The following is a 27,412-nucleotide window of genomic DNA, read 5'->3' as shown; positions in this document are numbered from 1 at the left end:
TGATATATTGATTAAGTCACAGAGCTAAGAAGTGGTTTAGATTTATGAGCATCACATTTACTTGGTTTCCAAACGTGTGTAAATTTCTTTAGTGCTTAACACCATTTTCACACATATGCTGGATCTATTTTAGAGGCAAATTTCCATAGAGTTCATCTTTGTGTTTTGAATAAATCAAGGCCAGGATCTACATCTTGTAGACAGAGAAAAAGAATATAGATATTTTTCAGCGGCCTCAAGAGGTTATTTTCTCTAAAGTATCTGAAAATCGGAAATTTTGTTCTTGATAAAGTCCCCTACACATTCTTCTTTCTTTTCTATGTATCTTCAAGAGCCTTTCTGTGTATTTAGCCTTTGAAGATGCCTCTCTAGTCATCGCTGCAAAAACCACTTCTGAAGCCTTGTTTTGTTTAGAATTTTACTCTTGTCTCTGATTTTTGTTTTGTTTTAAAAGATTTTACTTATTGCGAGAGAGAGAGATTGAGAGAATGAGTGGGATGAGGGGCGGAGGGAGAAGCCAACTCTCCACAGAGCAGGGATAATGTTGCAGAACTCAATCCCAGGACCCTGGGATCATGACCTGAACCCAAGGGAACTTGATCCGAAGACCCTAGGATCATGACCTGAGCCGAAGGCAGACGCTTAACCGAATGAACCACCCAAGTGTCCTTTGTCTCTGATTTTAAACTCTGAGCATTGATCATGTTAGTTTGCAAATTCTTCCCTTTTCTGTTTCCCTAACTAAATCATGTTTAATTCCCAGGTCTTATTATTTCCTCTTTTAAATATCCCTCATTCTTTACTTGTGCTCGTTCAAATAAATACTTTTGAATGAATAGATAAAGCCTTAAATACTTTCAAGATCTATAAAGAACTCAAATTCAACACCCAAAAAAACCAAATAATCAAGTCAAAAAATGGGCAGAAGACATGAACAAACACTTCTCAAAAGAAGACATACAAATGGCTAACAGACACATGAACAAATGTTCATCATCATTAGCCATCAGGGAAATTCAAATCAGAACCACACAGAGATACCACCTTACACCAGTTAGAATGGCAAAAAATTGACAAGGCAAGAAACAACAAATGTTGGAGAGGTTGTGGAGAAAGGGAAACCCTCTTACACTGTTGGTGGGAATGCATGTTGGTACAGCCACTTTGTAAAACAGTGTGGAGTTTCCTCAAAAAAATTAAAAATAGAGCTACCCTATAACCAGCAATTGCACTACTGGGTATTTACCCCAAAGACACACATGTAGTGAAAAGTAGGGCCATATGTACCTCAGTGTTCATAGCAGCAATGTCTGCAATAGCCAAACTGTGGAAAGAACTGAGATGCCCTTCAACAGATGAATGGATAAAGAAGATGTGGTCCATATATACAATGAAGTATTACTCAGCCATCAGAAAGGATGAATACCCAACTTTTACATCAACATGGATGGGACTGGAGGAGATTATGCTAAGTGAAATAAGTCAAGCAGAGAAAGTCAATTATCATATGGTTTCACTTATTTGTGGAACATAAGGAATAGCATGGAGGACATTAGGAGAAGGAAGGGGAAAATGAAGGGGGGGAATCAGAGGGGGAGACAAACCATGAGAGACTATGGACTCTGAGAAATAAACTGAGGGTTTTAGCGGGGAGGCGGGTGGGGGGATGGGATGGGTTAGCCCGGTGATGGATATTAAGGAGGGCATGTACTGCATGGAGCATTGGGTGTTGTATGAAAACAATGAATCGTGGATCACTACATCAAAACTAATGATGTATTGTATGGTGACTAACATAACACTATAAAATTAAAAAATAAAATAACAGTGATAGGATCCTAAAAAAATTTAAAAAAAATAAAATAAAATAAGGGAGCTTATAAATATTACTTGATGGACTTAAATTGTATTTTAATCACTTGCCCTAACTAGCTTCGTGATATTGAATAAAATTCTTCATCGCTCCATACCTCACTTTCCTCCTCTGTAAAAAGGGGCTATTTTTTTTTTTAAGATTTTATTTATTCATTTGAGACACAGAGATACAGAGAGAGAGAGAGCATGAGCAGGGAGAGAGGCAGAGGGAGAAGGAGAATCAGGCTCCCCGCTGAGCCAGGAGGCTGATGTGGGGCTCGATCCCAGGACCCTGGAATCATGACCTGAGCCGAAGGCAGATGCTTAACCATCTGAGCCACCAGGCGCCCCAAAAGGGGCTATTAATAGTACTTGTCTTGTGCAGTTGTTTTGAGTTTATAATGAACTAATATATAGAAAACATTTAAAGTATATTATGGTACACTGTGAGTGCTCCATGAATGTGAGCTTTCTTTACTTCTTATTAGATAGCTTTTGTAAATAATTCATGTATGAGTATTTCTTTTCAATCTTATCTATCATCCCTGGATAGTCTTATATGAAGAGAGAAAGTAGAATTTGAAGAATAACATCTTGCCAAGTTATATATACTCTTGCCTCAGATTATGCTAGTTCATTTTTTATAGCAATGGACAATAATATTTTTAAAAAAACTTCTCAGAACTATTTTCTCAGGTTTTATCATTAATCCCAATTTATAATTTACATCGTCTACAGAAATGGCTACTTGATTTTATGCTTGTTATATATCCCTGAAAATGTCAAATTAACATTAGCATTGTAAAAAAATCTAAATATTCATATATGAGTTCATAAAGTATTAAGATGTTGTGTTGACCTTTTTGAAGGTTTATGGAAGGAAGCAAATGGATTTTATTATGAATATATTTTAAAAAGTTACCTACTGAGAATATTTTCATCTACTTTTTATTTGTTTGATAAACATTTTTATGGATCCGTGCTATTTCCCTAATTTTAAATCATTAGCAGTGAATGATTCTACATTTAAAACCCCAAAATAGTTTTAAATCGTTTCTTTTCTCTTACATTTTCATTTTTTTTCTTTTTTTTTCCAGTTTTTATTTGTATGGTTAGGCAGAAATCCAAGGTTAGAGTAAAGCAGAACTCTTGTTCTACTTGAGTTGAAATTCAATTGCAACTCCACGTTCAAGACTCTGCATCCAAGCATCCCCTAATATCTAGCCCTTAAATTGTAGATTTCTCAGGAGAGTTAGGTCACAGAGAAAGCTAACAAGTAAATAACATGAAACTGAAGACACATACCTAGCATTATACCTACCATTTAAAAAAATATTTAAACATATTTTTTAATTCAAATAAAAGCATTTTTATTCTGAAAGTATGCTTTCAGAATGCTGCTAGCATTTACATTAGAAAGTCTGTGTGAAGTGCCTAAAAGAGAGCAGATTGCCCTGATACAAACACTATCCATGTCTTAGTCTTAATTTAGCTTAGAAACAGAAGAAATCTAATTTTTAAAAAAGATTTTATTTATGTATTTGAGAGAGAGAGAGAGCGAGAGCAGAGGGAGAGGGACAAGCAGACTCTCCACTGAGTGCTCCATCTTAGAACCCTGAGATCATAACTTGAGCCTAAATCAAGAGTTGGACACTCAACCAACTGAGCCACCCTGGCGCCCCCCCCCCATTTTTTTTTTTTTTTCCACACCGACAGTTCTGTAGCGAGCAGATTTCTAAGATGAGGCATGCCATCCCATATTTCATAGGGGTGAGTTGATAACAATGTAATCTGAGTTTTGCTGATAGTTGATGCAGGAAACTTTGGAATTGAGTATGTTTTAACTTTAGATATAATTTTCCAATACAGAGATCATGGTTCTTAGGGTACTGAAAAATGGAAAGTGTCTTGAAGGCAGGTTAATGACAACTAACTTTAGATGATGTGATAACCAGTTTTCCAACTGATACATTTTAAAGGAAGTTATCCTTTTTGTGTGACGAAACTTCTCACATCTTTAAGGCAATCCTGCCTTCATTCTCAACATCAGGGTCTCTGGAAAAAGAATATTATGAGAAGGATCTTTCTGTGATATAAACTCAAGTCAAAATCAGTTTCAGTGCACGAGGACCTAATGCTTCAGGAAAGCCCGATGACATTGCTCTTTCCCACTTTTCTGTAGTGTCTGGATCTCCTGTCTTTTCTCTGAATCAGATTTGCTTTATACCTGTACCTCTTCCTGTTTAAATTCCTTCTTTAGTTTCAGCTTTCTTCAACTAACATACAGTTATTATTAGAACAATCTATGCAAAATGATCTAGTTCTTCTTTTGATCACACAGTTGCAAGGGTTGTATTCTAGCTCTGTAAGGTGTTACTTTCATTGAATGGGATTTCTTAGGATGCTCTACAGTTTTGATCTGCATGATGCTATTAATATCTTCTGTCATGTGTGTGCATGTGTATCCACAGGTTGTTATAAGGTTTCACACTTTTGCACTGTGTTCTACATACTCTGTTAATACAATACACCTAGGAGAGGCATGGTATTGTATTTCCTGACTCGGGCTTCACAGATTCACATTCAATATATTCTTGAATTCACTGTTAAAAATAAAAACAAAAAAAAACAGTTTATATTTTATTGAAACTGTTCTTTTCAAGTTAACGAATGATGTCCATCTTCCCAAATCCAATAACCCTTACTAACCTCACTCAGCCTCTTAGTAGGATTCACTATAATTGTTCACTTGAAACACTCTCCTTTCTTGGCTTCTGTGCCACCCACTCCCACTTTGCCTCCTCTCCTGGACTCTTCCTCTCCTTTTGCTAGCACCCACTCTTGGACATATGCTGGGCTGTTTTAGGCTCAAAAGTCTGGGTGCTAGAGTGTTCAATATTTCACTTTTGTCCTATAGTTCTCTCCCAGATGAAATCATGCCTTTCCCATAACCTTAAATTTAGGCTGATGCATCTCAAATGGGTATTTCCTGTTCAGAAAGTGAACTTAAACTCTGCCCCCATATCCAGTTCTCTAGTTTTTATTCCACACGTTTATCTAATTGGCTTCTAAGGCCTAATGTGTCAAAATCATTGATTACTTCCCAGTTTGTTTTCTTTTCTCCCAAAGGGTGTTTGTTTGTTTGTTTGTTTCTCCTACCTCTATTCAGCTCAGTAAATAGGTTTATCAATTACATGGTAGCTCAAACACACATACACACACAAACACACAAAACACACTAAATTGAATCATTTGTAATTTCCCCCTTTACTAATGCCACTCAAATAAAAAGTTTTATAGGCTGTATTCAATATATAGCATTATTTTGTACAGTTCTGTCCATTTTCTTACTTTTTCCACCTTTATTCAAGATGACATCACTTCTTTTCTGAATTGTTTTTAACTTTCTGCAATCTAAGAATCAAAGTAGCCACGGTGGGGGCGCCTGGGTGGCCCAGTCGGTTAAGTGTCCAACTCTTGGTTTCGGCTCAGGTCATGATCTCAGGGTCATTTTGGTTTCCTGGATTTCAAATATTCTTCCCCTAGTACTTTGTGCCTAATCAGTTCATTTTTGTTCTGAAGGTCTAGATGAAATGTTACTTATGCTGAGGTTAAGGAAGAGGGGAGAAGTATTTGAGATTTAAGGAGGAAACACTTCCTTCAATAGTTCTAGAAATAGTTTGGAACATTTCTAGAGAATATTATGACTGTTTACTATTTTTTAATTCATATTTATGTGAATAAACTGTTGCTGGATAATGTAAAACTCCAAAACTTAGAGGCAGAGAAACAAGTAATTAAAAAAGAAAGAAAGAGGGATGCCTGGCTGGCTCAGTTGTTAAGTGTCTGCCTTCGGCTCAGGTCATGATCCCATGGTCCTGGGATTGAGTCCCACATCGGGCTCCTTGCTCAGTGAGGAGCCTGCTTCTCCCTCTCCTTCTGCTGCTCCCCCTGCTTGTGTTCTCTCTCTTTCTCTCTGACAAATAAATAAATAAAAATCTTTTAAAAAAGAGAGAAAGAAAGAAAAGAAATGAGTAATTTATAACCATAGTGTATGTGCCTGAACTAGTTGAAGACCAGCTAAACTAGGCTGGCTTCTTTTTGCCAGCTCTGCTTAACTCCAGTGCATTCAATAATGCATCTGCTCATTTACTAGGTAGCTCTCCTCTAGGATGGGGTACCTGAACTGGAACAACTTTGTCCTTGTGTCTCTCATCTTCCTTCTGGGACTAGTGGACTAGCCCCAGAATGTTCTTTTTGTGTCAGTGGCAGGGCATAAGAAAGAATAGGCAAAGTCTTATGAAACCTTGGCCCAAATATGGAACAGGACACCATCACTTTCAATGATGATGATGATTACTTTCAATCACTTTTCATCTCATTCTTTTTTTTTTTTTTAGTTTTTATTTAAATTCCTGTTAGTTAACATACAGTGTAATATTAGCTTTGGGTGTACAATTTAGTGATTGGACACCTACAAACACCCGGTGTTCATCTATTTGCTAAAGTAGGCTGGAGGCAAAATCTAATGTGAGAAAAATCTGAAACATCTTATGCATTGGAGATGGAAGATGATTTGTGGCCAATAATGCAACCTACCTCTCATTTAGTTGTTTTCTCATTTTCTCACTCAAAAAGTGGGCTAGGTGATGCAGATACAATGATAATTAATTGAAATGTTTTGATTTTTATTTTATATTTATCTTCAAATGTCAGCTATAATGAAACTCCGGGATAAACTAATCTCTGACATCTCCTACTATCCTAAAAATTTTGTATATGTAGCAATGAGAAGTTTCATTAAAGATTTAATGTTTTGTTTTGTTTTGTTTTCCAAAGTACTATAGACTTCCCAGGGGCAATTTTTTTTTTTTTGTCTCTACCTTATTAATCCCAAAGTTCCTACTATCTACTGTTCTATTAATGGAATTCAGAAAGGTGTTTTTTTTTTTAATTTGAATTAGTAATTAGAGTAAACATTAATTAAGGGTTGACAGACAAAAATAATTGATGTCAGTTCTATGCAAATATAAAGTTGCCAGGCAAATCTTAGGAGGCAAATATAGAAACTAAAAATATACATTTAAATATTTGAATATATCTGATTTAATACTGCCCTTGTCTTAGTTTTACTTTCTTCGTTGTATTATCAAGTGAAAAGAAGAGCTATCTGTTTTTTTCCCTAGGTACTTCATTGACTACAGTGCTGAAGATGACAGATGTTTCAACATTGATGCCAATACGGGAACCATTAGGACTACAAAGGTCCTTGATAGAGAAGAAACTTCATGGTACAACATCACAGTTGCTGCTTCGGAAAATGGTAAACTACTTTATGTATCATAAAAAAAGATGTCACTTTTACATGAAGATTTATACCGAGATTTTCTCGGGAGCAGGGCTCTCACCATTTTTATTTGAGGCGCCAGCATCCAGCATCTAGCAGAGTGTACAGAACATATTAGATGCAGTTACTCATTGTCAGATGCAGTGAATAAATCTCATACTTTTTTTTTTTTTTTTGCTTTAATCTCAGCATACTGGTGGAAAATTGACATCACAGAACACTTCATCCCCATCCCTGAGTCAAAATATCTGGTTTGCCGCCTAATTGTGAGGCTCGCTCTGTGGGTGGTTTCCACTGCTTGCCTACCATGAAAAATATTGCTGTGAGCATTAATATGAAAGCTTTTCCTAGACATGTTTTTTATTTCTTTTGGGTATATACCCTGAAGTGAGATAGCTCAGTCACATAGAAACTCTATATTTAATTATTTGATGAACTGCCAGACTGTTTTCCAAAGTAGCTACATTTTACATTCCTAAAAGCAGTGAGGATTCCAATTTCTCTATATGATTACCAGTATTTATTGTTATGTATCTTTTGATTATAATCATTCTAGTGGGTATGGGGTGATAGCTCCTTATGGTTTATGCACTTTCATAATGTCCTCTGTTACCAATCAATGATTAGACTACTCCAGCCTTTTATATCCTGCCTGAATTTTTATGTTTTTACATCTGCAAAATTAGCTCAAGTGGTTTCCATTTAGATAATTTTTTCAACATAATATTCTCTTTGAAAATAGCATTCACTAATTACTTTTAAATGATTGTTATAAAGAATACATGAGTGGATTCATTTATGATCATTCTGGTTAATTTTCATATTCAAAATAACCAGACTAGGAATAGAATTGCATGCTCTTTGTCACCTAATGACAATTAAATGACTGTCAAATGATAAGAGCTCATTCAATATCAGTTGAAAAAATAAAGGAATTAATGGGTTAATATATCCAAGAAATGATAAGGGCATTGAAAAAGATTCAGAAAAGATTATGCACTTTTGGGGAACAGGCTCCAAATATAGAAGATGGAAGGGAAGAATCCCTGGAGAAAATGATATTTGTTAGAAAAAACAGGAACTTACTTTAAAATAAATTCAAATGTCACTCCAGAGGTATTTCAATAAGAAACCATACTTTAGATTACTTCTAAATATCACCTTAGTCCAAATAATATTTGCATGAAGTAGAAACTAATTTGTGAATATACATCAGTTCATATATACCATGAAAATTATATTATTTGCAATGATCGCTGAAGGGAATGCTCGTTTTTACTTAAGTAACATCTTAAATATATACTTAATAAGTTATTTTTCTTTTCTTTTTTTTTTTACTATTTGTTAGTACTTCATATGGGAAACTAGTTAATGCATATCTACTAAGTAAAAAGGTATAGTAGATCGCATTATACTCAATTATATAGATGATAATTTTAAAAAAATAGCCTTAGGGACACCTCAATAAGCATTACTAAAAATAATTCAATCCTAATTATAAATAGATATGTAGAAAGAATGAGCAATAGTTAAGGTTTTATAGACATATTGGAGACTTCTTTAGGAAGTGCACATTCATACACCGATTCCTTGGCATAAGTGCCTTATTAAATATCACTGGGGGCCCTTCTGTATACAGTTGCTTGTAAACATTAACCTCAAATTCAGCCACATTAGAAAAGCATTTACTAGTATATCCTGTTTTGGAAATGTACTTGCTGTTTTTTATAAAATGGATTTTTTAAAGGCTCTATTTTTTTGTAGAGCAGTTTTAGGTCTATGGCAAAATTAAGAGGTAGCTACAGAGATTTTCCAAATAGTCCCCACACCTACACATGCATAACACCCTCCATTATGAACATCCTCCACCAGAGTGATATATTTGTAACACCTTTGACACATCATCATCATCCAAAGTCTATAGATTAGCTTAAGTTTCATTCCTGGTATTCTGTGGGTTTAGATAAAAGTATGGTGGCATGTATTCATTATTATAGTATCATACACAGTGTTTTCCTTGCACTAATAACCCCATGTGTACTGCCTATCCATCTCTACTCACCCTGATCTCCGGTAACCACTGTGTTTTTTGTTTGTGTGTTTGTTTTGTTTTGTTTTGTTTTTTACTGGCTCCATAGTTTCTCCTTTTCCAGAATGTCATATAGTTTGAATTATACAATATGTAGCCTTGGGCGCCTGGGTGGCTCAGTTGGTTAGGCGACTGCCTTCGGCTCAGGTCGTGATCCTGGAGTCCTGGGATCGAGTCCCACATCGGGCTCCCTGCTCAGCGGGGAGTCTGCTTCTCCCTCTGACCCTCCCCCCTCTCATGTGCTCTCTCTCTCTCCCATTCTGTCTCAAATAAATAAATAAAATCTTAAAAAAAATAAAAAATAAATAAATATACAATATGTAGCCTTTAAGATTGGCTTCTTCCCTTAGTAATAAGGGAAGAGTAATAAGTAATAAGATCTTCCATGTCTTTTTATGGCTTGATAGTTCATTTCTTTTTAATACTCAATAACATCCCATTGTCTGAATGTACCACAGTTTGTGTATCCATTCACATACTGAAGGACATCTTGGTTGGTTCCACGTTTTGGCAATTATGAATCAACTACAACAATAAAAACATTCATGTGTAGGTTTTTATATGCACAGAAGTTTTCAATTCCTTCTGGTAGATTCCAAGGAGTGCGATTAGTGGGTCAAACTAAGGGTATATTTAGCTTTGTAAGAAACTGACAAACTTTTCCAGAGTGGTTATGCCATTTTGAATTCTCCCCAGCAATGAATGAGAGTTCCTGTTGTTCCACATACTCATCAGCATTTGCCGTTAGATTTGGGTGACTCCAAGGTATAGAGTGGCATCTCATTGTTGCTTTATTTTGCATTTCTCTGATGACGTATATATGGAACATCTTTCCGTACATTTATTTGCTATCTGTCTGTCTACTTTGATGAGGTGTCTGTTAAGATCTTTGGCCCAATTTTTAATCAGGTTTTGTTTTCTCATCAGTAATAAGAGTTCTGTGTATGTTTTAGAAAGTAGTCCATCAGATGTATATTTTACAGATATTTTCTCCCAGTCTGTGACTTGTTTCTTCATTCGCTTGACATTCTTTTGCAGAATTGAAATCAGGTTTTTAGAACTGTTCTTAATGTAAGTTTCTGAGGAACTTGGTGTGCTATGGAATGACATTTAGAAGTTAATATTTTAAAGAACTTTTTTTTTTTGGCCTAATAGAGTGTTGTGCAAGTAAGACAAAGGTGCCCCTTCTGGGCAGATGAAACAATGAAGCAGGATTTAAGAGAAAATAAGAAGCCTGTGATAAAAGTTGTCTATTATTTAAATAAATAAATAAATAAATAAATAAATAAATAAATAAATAAATAAAATTTGTTTTAAAAATCATAAAAAAAATAAAAACAAACCAGTTCTGTGCACAGGAAAAAAAAAAATCCCCTTCCTCCAGGGGAACAGGGCGCATGCTAAGGGACTGATGTGAGAATATGGGGTGTCACAAAAAGTGTGTGGGCCTCTGAACATGTAGGTAGGGCCCAAATGCAGTGCAGCTCTTATTTTCATGGTGTTTGATTCTGCTTTCCTTTATCCTTCGGTTCTAAGTCCAAGTGACTATTCAGCTGCCTCATCATATGGTAAAGACAGAAAATATGTGTCTGGTCTATGATATCCTTCCCTGCTACTGGTGAATAACTGATAGCTATCTTGCTTTTGTACAGTGTATTTTTACAGATGTGTCATCCTAATAAAAATCTCTGGAATAGAAAGGATGGGTATTATTTTCATTTTATAGATAAGGAAATTGGGACTCATACGAAATATGAATCTAAGTATTCTGACTCCTAGATCTGTGTTCTTCCTAATATGGCCTTTAAGGGAAGCTGATATTCATTGAATCCAAGTTTGGGTTAGATATTTTAACTAACTGAGGTTTATTTTGTTATTTATCTTTAAAATGCATTCTGTGGCAGAAGATTATTTCTAGGATTTTAATGAAGACACTAAGAATCAGATGAATTCAATAAGCTGCCTTGATTAGAGAAGTAGAAAGTGTTGTATTCTCATCACATATCACAGTTGTTGAGGAAGAGTGCTTTCCAAATAAATACCTGGAATATTTCTGTTACAGGTAACAATGCCTTCCCTCCATGTAATCCATAATTTAGCTACTTAGAAATTTCTATTACATTTCTGGTTTGTAGTAGCAAATAACCACATGATTTCTGTGGGTCAGAGGTCCAGGTAGGTTCAACTGGATTCCTTGCTTAAGGTCTGGCAAGACTGAAGTCATTGTCAGCTGGGCTAGGCTCTTATCTGGAGGCTCTGGGGAAGAATCTGCTTTAATGCTTATTCTTCTCATTGCCTGGGTCTACTTCCTTAAGATGTAGTTGTAATGTCTCCATTTTCTTTTTTGTTTTTTAAAGATTTTATTTATTTATTTGACAGAGAGAGACACAGCGAGAGAGGGAATACAAGCAGGGGGAGTGGGAGAGGGAGAAGTAGACTCCCCGCTGAGCAGGGAGCCCAATGTGGGGCTCAATCCCAGGACCCTGGGATCATGACCTGAGCCAAAGGCAGACGCTTAATGACTGAGCCACCCAGGCGCCCCAATGTCTCCATTTTCATCCGTTGTCAGCTGGGGCAGCTTTCTTCTCCTAGAGGCTGCCTGCATTTCTCCTCATGTGTTTTTTTTCCTTCTTCAAACAACCAACAGTGTGTCAAGTCCTTTTGCTCCTTTGAATCTCTTTGACTTTCTCTTCTGCTACCAGCTGGGAAGTCTCTGCTCTCAAAGGTATCCACTTGGGGTGCCTGGGTGGCTCAGTTGGTTACATAATCACCTCTTGATTTCACTCAGGTCATGATCTCAGGGATCAAGCCCCACTTCCATCTGGCTCCATGCTGGGCATGGAGTCTGCTTAGTATTCTCTCTCTCCCTCTCCCTCTGCCCTTCCCCACCCTGCACCCACACATGCATGCTCTCTCTCTCTAAAAAAAATATAATAATAATAATAATAATAATAAAATAAAAATAAAGGTATCCACCTTATTGGGTCAGGCCCACACAGATAATCTCTGTATTTTAAGGTGAACTGAATTGGGACTTTACATCAACAAAATCTTTTCACATTAGTACCTAGATTCATGTTTGGTTGAATGAACAAGGAACAGGAATCTTATTCTGTCATCTTTAGAATTGTGCCTATGATAACCCTAAAATATCTAAAAAAAAAAAAAAAAGAAAAAAAGAAAAGAAAGAGAGAAAAATGAAAGCTTATTCTTTTTACTGGATAATAAATATTCTTTCAAGGTTGTATGCTATGACTTACTTTTCCTTTTATATGACTCTCTAGTAAAATAGTGGGACTTTTAGGCACTCGATATATAGTTATTAATATAGTTTTCTCAAGTAAATAGCTACCATTTCCTTATTTATGCCTCAGGTCAAGATAATGTATAATTTTATCCACACTGCTTTTCAGAAATTCATGTTATGATCATAATTTACTATTAGCTAAACCAATGAGTACTTTTCATTTCTGATCACTCCGTGATTTCTTTGTGATATTTGACTATATTAATCATTCTCTTTTCACTTGGCATTTTCTACTTTCTTAGCCACCATTCTAATACTTTGGTATGGTATAATTTATCATTTCTATCCTAAACTACACATTGATTAATTCACTCAAAATATATTAATAAATGATACTTGCCTGGCAGTATCGTATGTTAGGCAGTAAGGATACTGAGGACCCTATTTCACTTTGGAGCAATTCAAGAAGCTCATGCAGAAGACAAGGTAAATAGATGATTGCACTATGGATAATTATTGTGGCAATAAGGTTTTTAGGGGCTAGAGAAACATAACACCATGGTAGTTTACCCTCCCTAAGAGGATCAGTGAAGGTTTAATAGGATAATGCATGGATTCAGTCTTTTTTTTTTTTTTTAAGATTTTATTTATTTATTTGACAGAGAGAGAAACACAGCGAGAGAGGGAACACAAGCAGGGGGAGTAGGAGAGGGAGAAGCAGGCTTCCGCTGAGCAGGGAGCCTGATGCGGGTCTCGATCCCAGGACCCTGGGATCATGACCCAAGGAGAAGGCAGACGCTTAATGACTGAGCCACCCAGGTGCCCCTGCATGGATTCAGTCTTGTGATGAAGGATGAGTAAAGGTTAGCCTGCATTCTGTTTCCAACTGTACCTGTATTAGTCAGGGTTCTACAGAGAAACAGAACCAATAGGATTTGAGTCTAGAAGATTCAGAATCAATAAAGAGATTTATTTTAAGAAATTTGTTCCTGCAGTTATTGAGGCTGGGAAGTCAAAACTCTGAAGAGCCAATGTCCCAGGTCAAGTCCAAAACCCAAAACCAGAAAAAGCCACTATCTTAGTTTAAAGGCAATCAGGCAAAAGAATTTTCTCTTATTCAAGGGAAGGTCAGCCTTTTTTTTCTAGTCAGGTCTTCAACTGATTGGATAAGGCCCACTCACATGAAGAACAATGTGTTTTAGTCTATCTTTTTTTTTTTTTAAGATTTATTTACTTATTTAAATAATTTCTGCACCCAACATGGGGCTCGAACTCATGACCCCAAGATCAAGTCGCATGCTCTACCAACTGAGCCAGCCAGATGCCCGTTTTGTTTACCAATTTAAATGTTAATTTAATTCAAAAACACCCTCATAGAAACAAACAGAAAAGCGTCTGACCAAATATCTGGACACACCATGAAATAGAAACTTGTAGTCCAGTATCTAGGGTTTTATGCATGTTAAAGTTTGCGAATCACTGGCTTAGGCTATTCTAAAGTAAATTATTATTAAGAAACATTGCTTCCAATCACAACTTAATTTATGTCATAGCTCCATTTAGTACTAATACCAAAGGCATGAGTACACATATACGTCCTGAATTTTTCTTTATAAAATTTGGCCCTGTCTGTTCTCAGCTCAATTCTCAGAAAAACGTATATCATACTTTTAGTCACAGATCCTCAAACAGGCCATGTTCTTTCAATAATTATATAATCCCTTCATCTCTCAATGCCCTCTGCTCATTCTGTTCTGCTTTACAAACATCTGTTTACTTTTAAGAACTATTTCATATGTCACAACATCTGTGAAATCTTCCTCAACCTCTTAGGCAAATTTTATAGCTTCTCCTTCTATATTCTAACTTTATGCATGGCTGAATCGAGCACTTATCTCTTATTAGATTTAAATATGGCACTTATCACATTTTATTGTAATATTTTTCCCCTCTACTAGATTGTGAACATCCCAAATCTAAAAATCAGGTCTCATTTATCTTTATCATAGTATCCACAAATACTAAGAACATTTCCTGACACATCAAACTGTGTTAGATACATGAATACTTTTTGTCCTTCATTTCTGTACCTACCTTTACTGCCCCAAAACTTCATGACTTACTACACAGTTCAATGATCACTAAATTATATATATTTCCCATTTTGCCTAAAATATCTATTTCTCTAACTATTTCTCCTTGTTCTGTGCACCATATGTGAGAGCTTATCCTGATCAATACCCTGAAACGGGACCCCCATTGTTCATTGCTTGGCTGACAGTTGTATTTCCAAAGGAGCCGAAGTCAGGGAGCTGGTACTGTATTCATACTTCTAATAAGTCTAAAAGGTTTCGGGACTTACCAGAGTTCACAAATTAAAGAACAGCACTACTTGTTTTTTGCACTGTTACAATGTTTTCTTCAGCTCTCTGTTTCACTTCTCTAAACAAATTATATGCATAACTCAGTCTAGAAACCAATGTTTACGGCTGTTTATTTGTTGACTCTTGTTTTTTTTTTTCCTCAATTCTCATGCAAACATATTCAAAGATTAGGACCCACAAATTTCAAATTTAATCTAATTGTAACTTTAGGTGATGGAAATTAAATTTAGATTTTATGAATTCATTCCTCTTTGCCTGAAATGTTAGCAGCGGCATCTAAGAAGAGTGAGTGGCTTTAAGTCCTTCTAGCTTCTACACATTATTTTTCTATTGTCAGCATGCTTATTTTGATATAATAAATTGCCTTTCACAAGTGTGTTCATATCAGTAATTCCCCTTAACATACAAAAGGATCCTATTTGACACTTTTTTCCTAGCAGACAAAGGGAAGAGCACCCAAAGAAGTTGGTATTGCTTTAACCAAGGATCAAAAGTAATAAAACAAAATACTTTTATGAAATATTTGTTTATAATGTATATGTTAGTGTATTAATTACCTGTTGCCATGGAACAGATATGTACAAAATATCTAAAAATAATTCAATTTGTTCTAAATTTAAAAGAAATTTATTGGCCCACATACCTGTAAAGTTCATAGGTAAATCAGGCTTCAGGGTTACTTTGATCAGGTCCCTATAAATATTTTTCTGTGATTTTTTTTTCTTTTTTGCATTCCTTGGTATCTCATCTTTTACTTTAGTGTTGCTGTATTATAGTAACAAGCAAGAAGGCCTGTGCTAACTTGCTGTATGGTAACAGGATGAATGCCACCTGAAACTGCATTTCACGCATCCTCATTCACATCCACGGTGAGATAAATTGTCACTTCAGACATTCATTACAAATATTGCTCCAGGGGTGCCTGGGTAGCTCAGTGGGTTAAGCATTTGCCTTCAGCTCAGGTCATGATTGGGGGGGGCGGCGGGCACGGGGTTGATGGAGCCTCACTTCCAGGTCCCTGCTTAACAGGGAGTCTGCTTCTCCTTCTCCCTTTGCCCCTCCCCCTACTTATGCTCTCTCTCGCTCGCTCTCTCAAATAAATAAGTAAAATATTTTAAAAAATGTTGCTCTAATTAGGTCTGAACTTAATCTCCATTCACTGTTTTTAAAACCTGTATTTAATACATAATATGTGCCCATAAGTAGATAAATTATGGCAAAATGTATGGGGTTATTCACATTGGCTCAGGCCCATCAAGGCCCATTTCTTATCTTTACTTGCAGGCCAATTCCATTCAAACCTCTTTTGAGTTTTACCCATGGGGAGAATTTGGGTGATGCAATTATAATATATACTATGTTCTATTTTTTTTTGTTTTTTGTGTAATATGCCGATACATTTGAGTTCTTAAAATTTGCACTATCCCAATCTCAGTATCAAATTCTAGAAGAATGGGAACAAATGTCTTTATTCAAAAGGAACTTGACTAACTGAAACAATTATTTGCAGCATGGCTAAATATTTCTTTTATAGTTTTCCTGGCTCTTCAAATTTCCAATACCTTTTCCAATTTCCTTACATATATCAGATAATCTTACCTCTCTAGTGCTTATCAAAAAGAACAATCAGAAAAGGTTTCCACAGTTTCCTGCCATCAGATCTAGAAGCCTAGCTAATACTGTGGGCATTAGTTTCCATAAATCTGTCTTCCTTTGTCACTTCACAAGGTGCTGTGAGTGAGCTCTCCACACCATGTTTATGGCCACCCCTCCATGTAGGCCCTAAATCCTCATCTTTCTTGTTCACTCAGTCACTGAACTGTCAATTAATTCCTCTCCTTTAACTTCATTCCCCCCCTCCATAATTCCTCTGTCCTCAAAAATAGGCTTTAATTCTATCTGAAAATAAAATGTACTCAAGCAAACAAAAACTGAGAAACTACCTTGATTTAGGGTTTCCAAAGCCAGATACAACTGTATTATCTGACTCCCTTTCCTGATAAACTTCTTGAAAGAGATGCCTGTATTCACACCCTGCACTCTCTATCCCCATGCTCTTTAAAATCCACTCTTAGGGACACCTGGATGACTCAGTCGGTTAGGGGTCTGCCTTCGGCTCAGGTCGTGATCCCAAGGTCCTGGGATTGAGTCCCGCATAGGGCTCCTTGCTCAGCAGGGAGCCTGCTTCTCCCTCTCCCTCTGCCTGAAGCTCTGTTTACTTGTGCTTACACAAGTAAGCGGATTCTCTGGGTTCTCCTTTCTACACATCCTCTCCAACGTCTGTTGTTTCATGTGTTGTTAAGATAAGATATTCCCAAATAAATTAAGACTCTAAAACATGATACTCATAATGAATGACTCAAGATAGACACACATACATACACTGCCAAACAAAGGGTAAAGGTAATACATATCTTCTCTTTTTACTTTAGTTCTGGGTAGAGGGAATGAAAATATGAAAATGTTACCCATCAGAAATTGTGTATATGATACTTCTTACAAATCATTTTAGATCACCTTGGCCTCAATAACTGTAATAACAGACACATAAAATATGTGATACAGAAAAACTTTCAAACAACCAAAATTGAGAAAGTACATTGCTGTTGAATAATTCATTAAAAAGAAAGAAAATTATCTCAAAAGGATGGTGTAAGTTTCAGTAAGGAATAATGACAAAGAAGTGGTACACATGAGAACACCTTTCTTTGTAATAACAAAATGTCAAATTTGACAGATTAACAAACCCACAAATATCATCATCATCCTCCTCCTCATCACCATCATCACTTAAAGGCACAAATTTGAGAAACTTGATCCAAATTAAAGCACTTAAAAGTTATTACAATGTATAGAAAGGGTAAAATGTTTATTGTTCTTATATTTTCCAGAGATACCCAAGCATGTTAATATTTCTGGGTTAAGAAAAGAAAATAAATTTAGTATACAGATTTAAAATTAGAAGACATAACAGGATAAAGCCTTAAAATACTGGAAAATAATATTAGGAGTGATAAAAAAATTTTAAGACAAATTTGAAGTACACAATGAAGTGGTAAAAATATATATTGATAACCAAAGTGGTGTAATTGTAATAAACCCTCCTATTAAAAAAAATTACCATACTGAAGTGTAGTAAGGAAAAATAAAATCATCTTATGCTACTTGTAATAGGCACATATGAGATACAAAGATATAGAAAGTTTTAAAATAAAAGAATTTATTTTAGAGAGAAAGTGCGAAGCAGGGGGAGGGGAGAATCCTGGAGCAGACATCCCACTGAGCACAGAGCCTGATGCAGGGTTCCATTCCGAAATCCTGAGATCATGTTCTGAGCCAAAATAAAAAGCCAGATGCTCAACTGACGGAGCCACCCAGGGCCCCTAAAGAATACATACCATTTTCAAGCATACAAAGCAAAATATATTGACATTAATGACATGCTAAACCACGTAACAATTAAAAAAAAATGTGTTGATACAAGATATATTTTCTAAGAACCATACAGTCAAATTGTTACAAGACAGAGTTGTTTGTAAGTCAGTAGGGAGAATAGATGGACACCTCAACAAACAGGTGAAGAAGGAGCTATGATATCTGGTTCTGCAAAGAAAGTAAACTTACTTACATACCTTACAACTATGCAAAATAAGTAATTCCAGTGCATAGAAGATAAACATAAAATTTTAAATGAAATGTGGGATAACATTACTGTGACTTTGGAATAGAGAAAGTTTTATAAAAATACAAATTGTACAACCCATAAAGGAAGACATTGATAAATGAAACAATGAAAACTGTGCTTAGTTGAAAATCAGCCCATAACTTGCTATCATGAATGAAGTTGTGTATCCATATATGAGGTCTGTGTATGCTATGTATACACATATATATCTGTTAATATTTGGATAAATTAAAGTAATTGTACCAAATGTTTCCAATTAGAATTATAATATATGTCAAATATATTGATATCTTAAGTATATGTCAGTCTTAATAATAAAATGAACACCAATTTAAGAGCCACTCACCTCAAAGAAATAAGTTTTAAATACACCCCTTAAAGGTGAGTGGGTGGCTCATTCGGTTAAGCATCAGACTTGGTTTCTGCTCACCTCATGATCTCAGCGTAGTGAGATCTCAGCATGGAGTCTGCTGGGGATTCTCTCTGTCCCTCTCCCTCTGCTCCTCCCTCTCACTCACTCTCATTCAAATAAATAAATAAATAAATAAATAAATAAATAAATAAATAAAATAAATAAGTAAATAAGTAAATACACCTCACTATTGCATCCTTCTTCATTCCGGAGCTTATCAATATTGAATTTAGTATTATTTGTCCCTTTCTTTTCTTTATAGTTTTACCAAATACATTTGGGTATATATATATATATATATTTATGTACGTAACTACATTTTTGGCTCATGGATATTATACATAGATAGGTTAATATTATATGCACTTTCTTTGTTTTTTTTCCTCAGTGCTATGTTTTTAAGATTCGTCCAGGTAAAGAAATACAGCTGAAGTTTTGTTTTTGTTTTTTTTTTCATTTTCACTATGATGAGAAAATAAATCTATTTTAATTCATGTTTAAAAATCCCAATGTAGGGGCGCCTGGGTGGCTCAGTTGGTTAAGTGACTGCCTTCAGCTCAGGTCATGATCCTGGAGTTCCAGGATCGAGTCCTGCATCAGGCTCCCTGCTCAGCAGGGAGTTTGCTTCTCCCTCTGACCCTCCCCCGTCTTATGCTCTCTCTCTCTATCTCATTCTCTCTCAAATAAATAAAAAAAAAAATCTTTAAAAAAAATTAAATTAAATTAAAAAAATAAAAATAAAAATAAAAATAAAAATCCCAATGTGGGGGTGCCTGGGGGCTCAGTCGTTAGGCGCCTACCTTCAGTTCAAGTCATGATCCCGGAGTCCTGGGATGGAGCCCTGCATCGGGCTCCCCGCTCTGCGGGAAGCCTGCTTCTCCCTCTCCCACTCCCCCTGCTTGTGTTCCCTCTGTTGCTGTGTCTCTCTCTGTCAAATAAATAAAATCTTAAAAAAATAAAAAATAAATAAAAATCCCAATGTATCTCAATTGTTATAGCTTCATATATTATTAATATTGCTGATATAACATGTCTTGTACATGTTTCCTATTGTAAATATGAAAACTTCTCAATATATGTAACTTGAGTACTCATACCAAGAGCATATGATATATTCTTAGAAGTATTCTCAAATGTTTTTCAAAGAGAATGTTTAACATGTTTTTAATAAATACATAATAATAATCAATGATTGACCCAGAAATTAGTATGTATGTTTAATATATGAGTTAAAGCTCCCTAAATATATTTCATTTATGCAGTAAAATTCCACTCTAAAATATGCTTGTATTCAGTTCCAAAATTATATTAGCTGTCCCTAAAGTCTCAGCTTTTGTGTTACTTGAAATTGTAAGAATTTAATGGTTCCAGAAAAGATGTCTTAATATCTTGTATATGAATCTCAACACATTTTAGGGAATTATTTACTAATTATTATTTACTAAAATTATTTACAAGGTAACAAAACATTTACCCTATCTGTTCTTGTATATTTAAATTGAAGGTTTTATATTTTGGTCTAAGGCTTACTTTTAGTGATATTTTATATACAATAAGGGTCAAGTTTAATTTACTTCACATTTTTTTTTACTTCACATTTTAATTTCCAGTGAATCCATTATTTGTTATAAATGCTATTTCTCCATTTAATAATCATGGCAACTTTGTCCATTAACACTTGACCACTTTTGTTTTTGATTAACTGTCTCTTTTGTATGTACCACTAATCATATAAGCATATATTATATAACACTGTACATACATCCACACACACAGTCTTATGCTATATCATTGTCTTGATTATTGTGGCTACTTACTAACACTTAAAATTAAGTTCAGCATCATTCTTTCATCAAAATTGTTTGGGCTAACTTAGGACATTTTCAGATAAATTTTAGTATCAGCTTGTCAGATTCTTCAACAATATCAGCTGGAATTTTTATTGTATTGCAATTAATCTATAGTTCACGTTTGGGAGAATGGATGTCTCAAACATACTGAGTCTTTTATCTATGAACATAATATATGTTTCCACTTAACTAGGCATTTTAAATTTATCTTAGTAATATTTGTAGGTTTCAGCATACAGATGCTGAACATATTTTATTTGGTTTCATTTTTTTCATGTTACATAAATTTGATATTTATTTAAATGTTTATTTTTATTATTATAGAAATAGATGTTAATATAAGCTTGTATCCTACAATATTGGTAACTCTTATATTAGCAGTAGCAGCTTCTTGTAGATTATTTGGTCTTTTGTACACGGATGATCCCCTCTAAAGAAATATAGATTTGTTTCTAACTTTGCAATTGGCATAACATTTCTTTCTTTCTCTAATTGCACTGACTATAAGCTTTAATATGATTCCCAGCAGAATTGATACAGGATATATCCCTGCTTTTTTTTTTTTTTTTTTTTTTTTTTTTTTTTCTGATCCTTAGGTTAAAACATTCAATCTTTCACTTGTAAGTATGACAGTTACAGGTTTTTGTTATACAATTATTCAGGTTGAGGAAGTCTCTTCCATTCCTACTTTACTGATTGCTTTTTTTTTTCTATTTAAATCAAATACAGTGTTATGTTTTGTTGTATTTTTCTGCATCAATCGAAATAATTATGTGTGTGTGGTGAATTATATTCATTGATTTTTAAATGTTAAACAACCAGCCTTTCCTTCCTTGAATATATCCCATGTGGTTATGATGAATGTAACCAAAGCTGAAGGAGATCCTTGCACTCAGCTTATGGGTCGCTCTACTCTCAAGTAGCATAGTTCTTCAGCGTCCGTTTGCGAAAGTATGAGAAGAATATGTTCATATAATTTCAGTTTTATAGTCACTTATGACAGCAGGTTAGTCTGGTATCAGTTGGTATTTCTGGCCAAAATCTGAATTTTGCATTCTTAAATTCTATTTCAAAACCTGTTAACCTTATCTTTGTAATTATTTAATTTATTTAAATATTACACCAAAGAATGTCATAGATGTGCATAATGGAATCAGGATTTGTGTAGTTCAAGCTTAAGTTTTCCTAAGACTTGATAAAAGTGATTTTAGCTAAAAATAAGACTATTATAATATTTCAGGGAATTTCATTAAAATGCTACTGTTTTTAAACTGTTTTGAACATATCTTCATGTCCTTCCTTCCCTTGGAATAAATTTGGGGCCCAAAGATGATGCAGTAAGTGTGATTTTTTTTTAAGAATGGTGATGCTGAACCCCAAGCAGCAGCAGATCCATTCTCAGAGATAAGGCCTTATCTCTACACCAGAGTAGAGATTGCTGAATGATTAGATATTCGGATATTTTAGTACAAATGTTTGGAAAAAAAAAAAAAAAATATATATATATATATATATATTCATATGTATATATAATTTTCATTAAGGATGTCCTATGTTAGTTGTTTTCTGTAATTAACAAAACCACTTTTGAATGCTGACTGTATCAGATAAGAAAATTTTATTATCCTTACATTACTTACCCCCCCAAAAATGCAAAATGATGGTCCATTCTATTAGTGAACTTCTGTCAGCATAAAAACACATGATTGCAAATGTAGTTCAAAGGATAGCATGATACTTGATCACAAGCTGAATTTGTGGGGACTCAATAAAGATGAAAACTCGATGATCACAGACACTATAGATGAATAGACCAAGAAGGAAAATAAATGTAAAAACTCTGAATTATCACAAAAATTAGAAAATAAATGGTACCTTTGTTAGATTCTTTCATGCAATTGAATGGGCCGATTTTAACAGATTTTTTTAAACTATTTTCCATTTATATAGCAAATGCATCATCCCCATGCAATTAATTTCACTTAGAGGTGAATTACTTTGGCTTTATGGTTCTAACTTAAAGAACAAAACAGCATTTATTCCTAAAATCAGAGGCATGATTTAAACTTTAGCAGCTTCCCACTTATTTAGTCTCAGGCAAAAATACTAAGACATTTTGGGAATTTCTGGAGGATTTAGGGGTAAGGAGGAAAAAAAATATCATAAGAGTTGAGACTCCTTCTAGGTAATTCACTTCAAAGTGAATTCTTTATGATGATTGGGCCTTTAATAAAATTTTATACAGCAAACTGACAAAAAACCGCATAAATACACTGAGTTTGGGGTGATGTGTTTCTAAATACTTAGTAATTTTTTTTAAAGATTTTATTCATTTATTCATGAGAGACAGAGAGAGAGAGAGAGGCAGAGGGAGAAGCAGGCTCCCGAGGAGCAGGGAGCCCGATGTGGGACTCGATCCCAGGACCCTGGGATCATGACCTGAGCCGTAGGCAGACGCTTAACCATCTGAGTCACCCAGGCGCCCATCTAAATACTTAGTAATTTTTGAAAGAGCTTCTAGACAACTACCAGGTTTTTTGAACTACTATAAAATAAGTAAGGGATTTAAAATGTATAGGGGCAGTTATTTTTTTTTTTATCTTATAAATGTCATAGAATGTTTTATTTTAAACCTTCTTATTTGGCAACAAGAAAGAAACATTTAAGAGTTAATCAATTAGATGCCAGATATGAATTCTTACTTATCCATTATAACAAATTATTTTGAATACAATATTCGGTTTCTCAGTATTTAAACAGGATACAAAGAAGGAAGGGAGGAGAGAAAAGGAGCATCTGCAGCATACCAGGCTTGTACAAGGCATTGTGATGGTTTTAGCCATAAAACAGTTCTTAAATAGATTAAACACTCATATTAGTAAGGAGTATCTATCATCTATTAGCTATTTTATCTTAGTTAATTTTGCCTAAAAATGATATATGACTTTTACATACAAATTTCAAAATACCAGTTAAAAAGAGCAGAACAGTCTCATTTCAAAACAAATAGGCTGAATGAGAATTTTCAGGGACGCCTTGGTGGCTTAGTCAGTTAAGTGGCTGACGCTTGGTTTCCACTCAGTTCATGATTTTGGGGTGGTGAGATCAAACCCCACATCGGGCTCCACACTCAGTGGGGAGTCTGCTTCAGGATTCTCTCTCTCTGCCCCACCCCTTTAATAAAATCAATAAATAAATCTTTAAAACAATTTCAGTTTCATCTGAGTACTAGTTTGCAAAATTTATTTTTATTTAAGGAAATATTAGAAACATATTTGTTAATAAAATATTAGCCTAGCTTGATTCATGAAAGTTCAGACTGTTTGGTTTATACATATTTGCTTTTAATGAAAACTTTTAATAGAAACCAAAGAAACACAGACCAGAAAACAAACAAACAAACAAACAAACAAACATCAATTAAACACATTTGTAACACACATTTGGAAACACATCCTCATAAGCATGGGAATTTATGAATCATAGACAGATATAAATGTGATTATTTAATTAAATTCATAATCACTGCAATTTACTATTGTAATATATGGGGTTTTTCATGTTGACTGAATGAAAACACATTTTGAGGAAAATAATCTACATTTTACTGACAAGAAAATTTGCACTAGTCTAAATTTATACATTTAAAAGTACTTAATACTAACTTTGGAATATGAATATTTAGATTAGACATCTATTGAATTCCTTAGTAAACTATACCACATATTCTAATGGTCATGATTTAGAGTTTTAGGAGGGAAATATGTAAGTCATAACAACTGTGGGATAAAAATAAATTGAACACTTAAGACTCACAATTGTAAAGAGAACAAACTGAAAAAAATATTAATATTTAATTTGTTTTCTTCATTCTATATTGATAATGGGGAATCTACAGGAGTGGTATATTTCATTGCTCTGTTTGCTAGAGCCCATCCTAGTGGCATGCATGTATCAGACTTATCAAATGAGCTCACTGGATAAAATGGATTGTTCCCCAAGTTATGGAAAATCCTCTAAAAATCATAGCATCAAACTAACAATTGCATGGAAATACCGTATACCAAGACTTTCACTGCATCACTATCTGCAGAGAGAGCACTCTGCTAATGTGAGCTGCTTTTACATTGGTATTGGGTAAAACATGGATGATTTTTAAATAGTGTAGTTGCTGCTAAAAATCACATGTATAGGATTGCCAGCACATTGTGTTTTGTTTTTGCTTTGTTTTGTTTTTGATCTTCGGAAAGAATTCAAATGTGCAGTCTGCTCTCTCCCAGGATCAGTATTTTAAAATTTACATGATTACCTTAATTGTTTCTCAAAAACACAATTTGGCAAGTTAAATAACTCATTGCAGATTAAGTAATGAAGGCATAGAAATAATAAATAACTTTCCAAATTTCGTGTTCCTAAATAGAGGGCTGGAAAGGGGATTCATATTTAAATTTGTCAGATTCCAATGTGTTTTATTTACTCTGCCATCAAAACGAATTAAAATTGAACAAACAAAAACAGAAACAGACTCATAAATACAGAGAAGAAACTGACGATTGCCAGAGAGGAAGAAGGTGTGCAGGAGGGTGGGTAGGCAATACAGCTGAATGGATTAAGTACAAATTTCCAATTCTAAAATAAATAATTGCAGCCTGGGGATGTAATCAGTAATATTATAATAACTTTGTATGATGACACATGGTAACTACACTTAACATGGTGAGCATTTTGTAATGTATGTAATTGCCAAATCACTTATGTTCTTGTACACCTGAAACTAATCTAATATCGTATGCCAATTATACATCTATTTAAAGAAAAACCAATTGCTAGAAATAAAGCATGAAGATAAAAGTAACAATAGCAATAACAGAAATGTTGCATTAAGAACTTAAGGAACAGAAGAAAATGCTTTGAACACACATGAATATGTTCACATTTTATAGGTAAAGTTATTGTCATTTGAAGGGTAACATACTAAACCAGTGGCTGTGGGAAAGAAAGAAGAGAAACCTAAAAGAACTTGCCAGTTTGCTAATTTAGAATTAGCTAATTTTATTATTGAGCAGAGAATACCAGAATGCAGGCAGGTAGACTGCAAGAGGATACAAAGCCATAGTGGGTTTTCAACCTCTAATTATCTGGAATTAAAGGCACAGTTTTTACACATCATGCCACTTTTAGTAAATAGACTGCAGGTATTCAGTTTGCATTGGTAATGACAGTAAGCTTACTCCAACATTCTGTTTTTCCTAACTCTTCATCAGCACCTCCTGAGGTTGCCCCTGGCAGGGCATGGCACACAGATCATTAGTCGTAACCACACCAAGGTTAAATTCAGTTCAGCTTCCCCACAGAACACATAAGGGTAGTAGGTCTGCAGATAAACAGGCATTTGTCTGATGCTAAACGCTGTGCTTTTAATCAGTAAGTTATGGAATAGTAATTATACACTGGAGTAATAAAATAATATTCGATCAACATAGAGTCTATTTCCATCTAGAAGAACTGAGAAGAATTGAGTTTCCTGTACCCCAGTATGGAATGAGTGGAAGGCCAGTCCCAGTCCAGAGTTCAGCATGAGCAAGACAGAGTGGGGACAGTGAGAAGGTGAATGTTGAACACGGTCAGATGCTAGTTGTTCTTTTATTCTAGTCTTTCATCAAGATATAATCTTTCCAGAATCTTCTACAAAACAGGTTTCTTTCCTTCTTTTTCTTTTTTTCCTAACCTCACTAAGGTTGCTTATAATTCTGCCTGCTCAGAAAATAACAGAGAACTATTTACTCAGGGACAATTACGGCTGCTGATACTAATGATTAGAGCCAATAAAATTATTCTTGCCTCGGATTTCTAGAACAGATTACTTTTGTCTGCTCTGAAAAGGTGAGCAAGTACCTAGTTGGGAAATATAGGAATACATGAAAAAAATCATATATGACATTTAGAGTAGAAGAGATATATTTATATACCGGCGAGAGTAAGGCCGTGAATATCCTATATAAGATAAACCTTGGTGAATTGTAGAGCAAGTATGCTTTATTGTTCTTTCCCATAAAAATCTAAATAATCTTAGTACTTATAAATTTTAGAATCAGCTTTTAATTCTATGGACATTGGGATTTGCAACAGATTACATTGAATACACACGTCAGTTCAGAAGGGTTGGTTTTATTTGTGATTTTGCGTCTTCCTAACCACACACATGATATAGCTCTTAATTTCTTTAATGAAGTCTAAATAAGCTAAACTAATATGACACTTCAATAAAGTGGTCTGCATATAGGTCTTTCACATCCTTTGTTAGATTGAGTTCTAGCTTCCTTATAGCTTTGTTAATTAACTCTAGTTTTTCACCATTAAGAATAATGTAAGCTGTAGTTTTGTTTGTTTAGTGTGCCCTTAATCAGCAGGAGAAGGCACATTTCTACTTATTCGCTGAGAGTTTTTGTTTTTGTTTTTTGCTTGGTTTCATTGTGTTTATCATCTATGGACATTACATTCTATTTCTTTGTTTTTCTGTATGTGTTGAGATGATTATTTTTGT

At 34.7% G+C, this 27,412-nt stretch overlaps 1 protein-coding gene across 5 annotated transcripts in view; it reads left to right on the top strand.

Annotated features, from left to right (window-relative positions):
* The window catches only part of CDH18 (cadherin 18), a 318,946-nt gene that overhangs the window by 253,345 nt on the left and 38,189 nt on the right, over positions 1-27,412 (top strand). For all 5 annotated transcript variants that reach the window (XM_034998813.1, XM_034998812.1, XM_034998817.1 and 2 more), the window contains exon 7: positions 7,041-7,177. In XM_034998813.1, the coding sequence (XP_034854704.1) occupies positions 7,041-7,177 (137 nt within the window). The remainder of the gene's footprint in view (positions 1-7,040; positions 7,178-27,412) is intronic.

This window comes from Mirounga leonina, unplaced genomic scaffold, assembly GCF_011800145.1.
Source record: "Mirounga leonina isolate KUSES-001 unplaced genomic scaffold, KU_Mleo_1.0 Mir_95, whole genome shotgun sequence".
In the NCBI taxonomy this organism is placed as follows: Eukaryota; Metazoa; Chordata; class Mammalia; order Carnivora; family Phocidae; genus Mirounga; species Mirounga leonina.
Note: the sequence above shows the minus strand (reverse complement) of the source record. Positions and strands in the feature narration are given on the sequence as shown.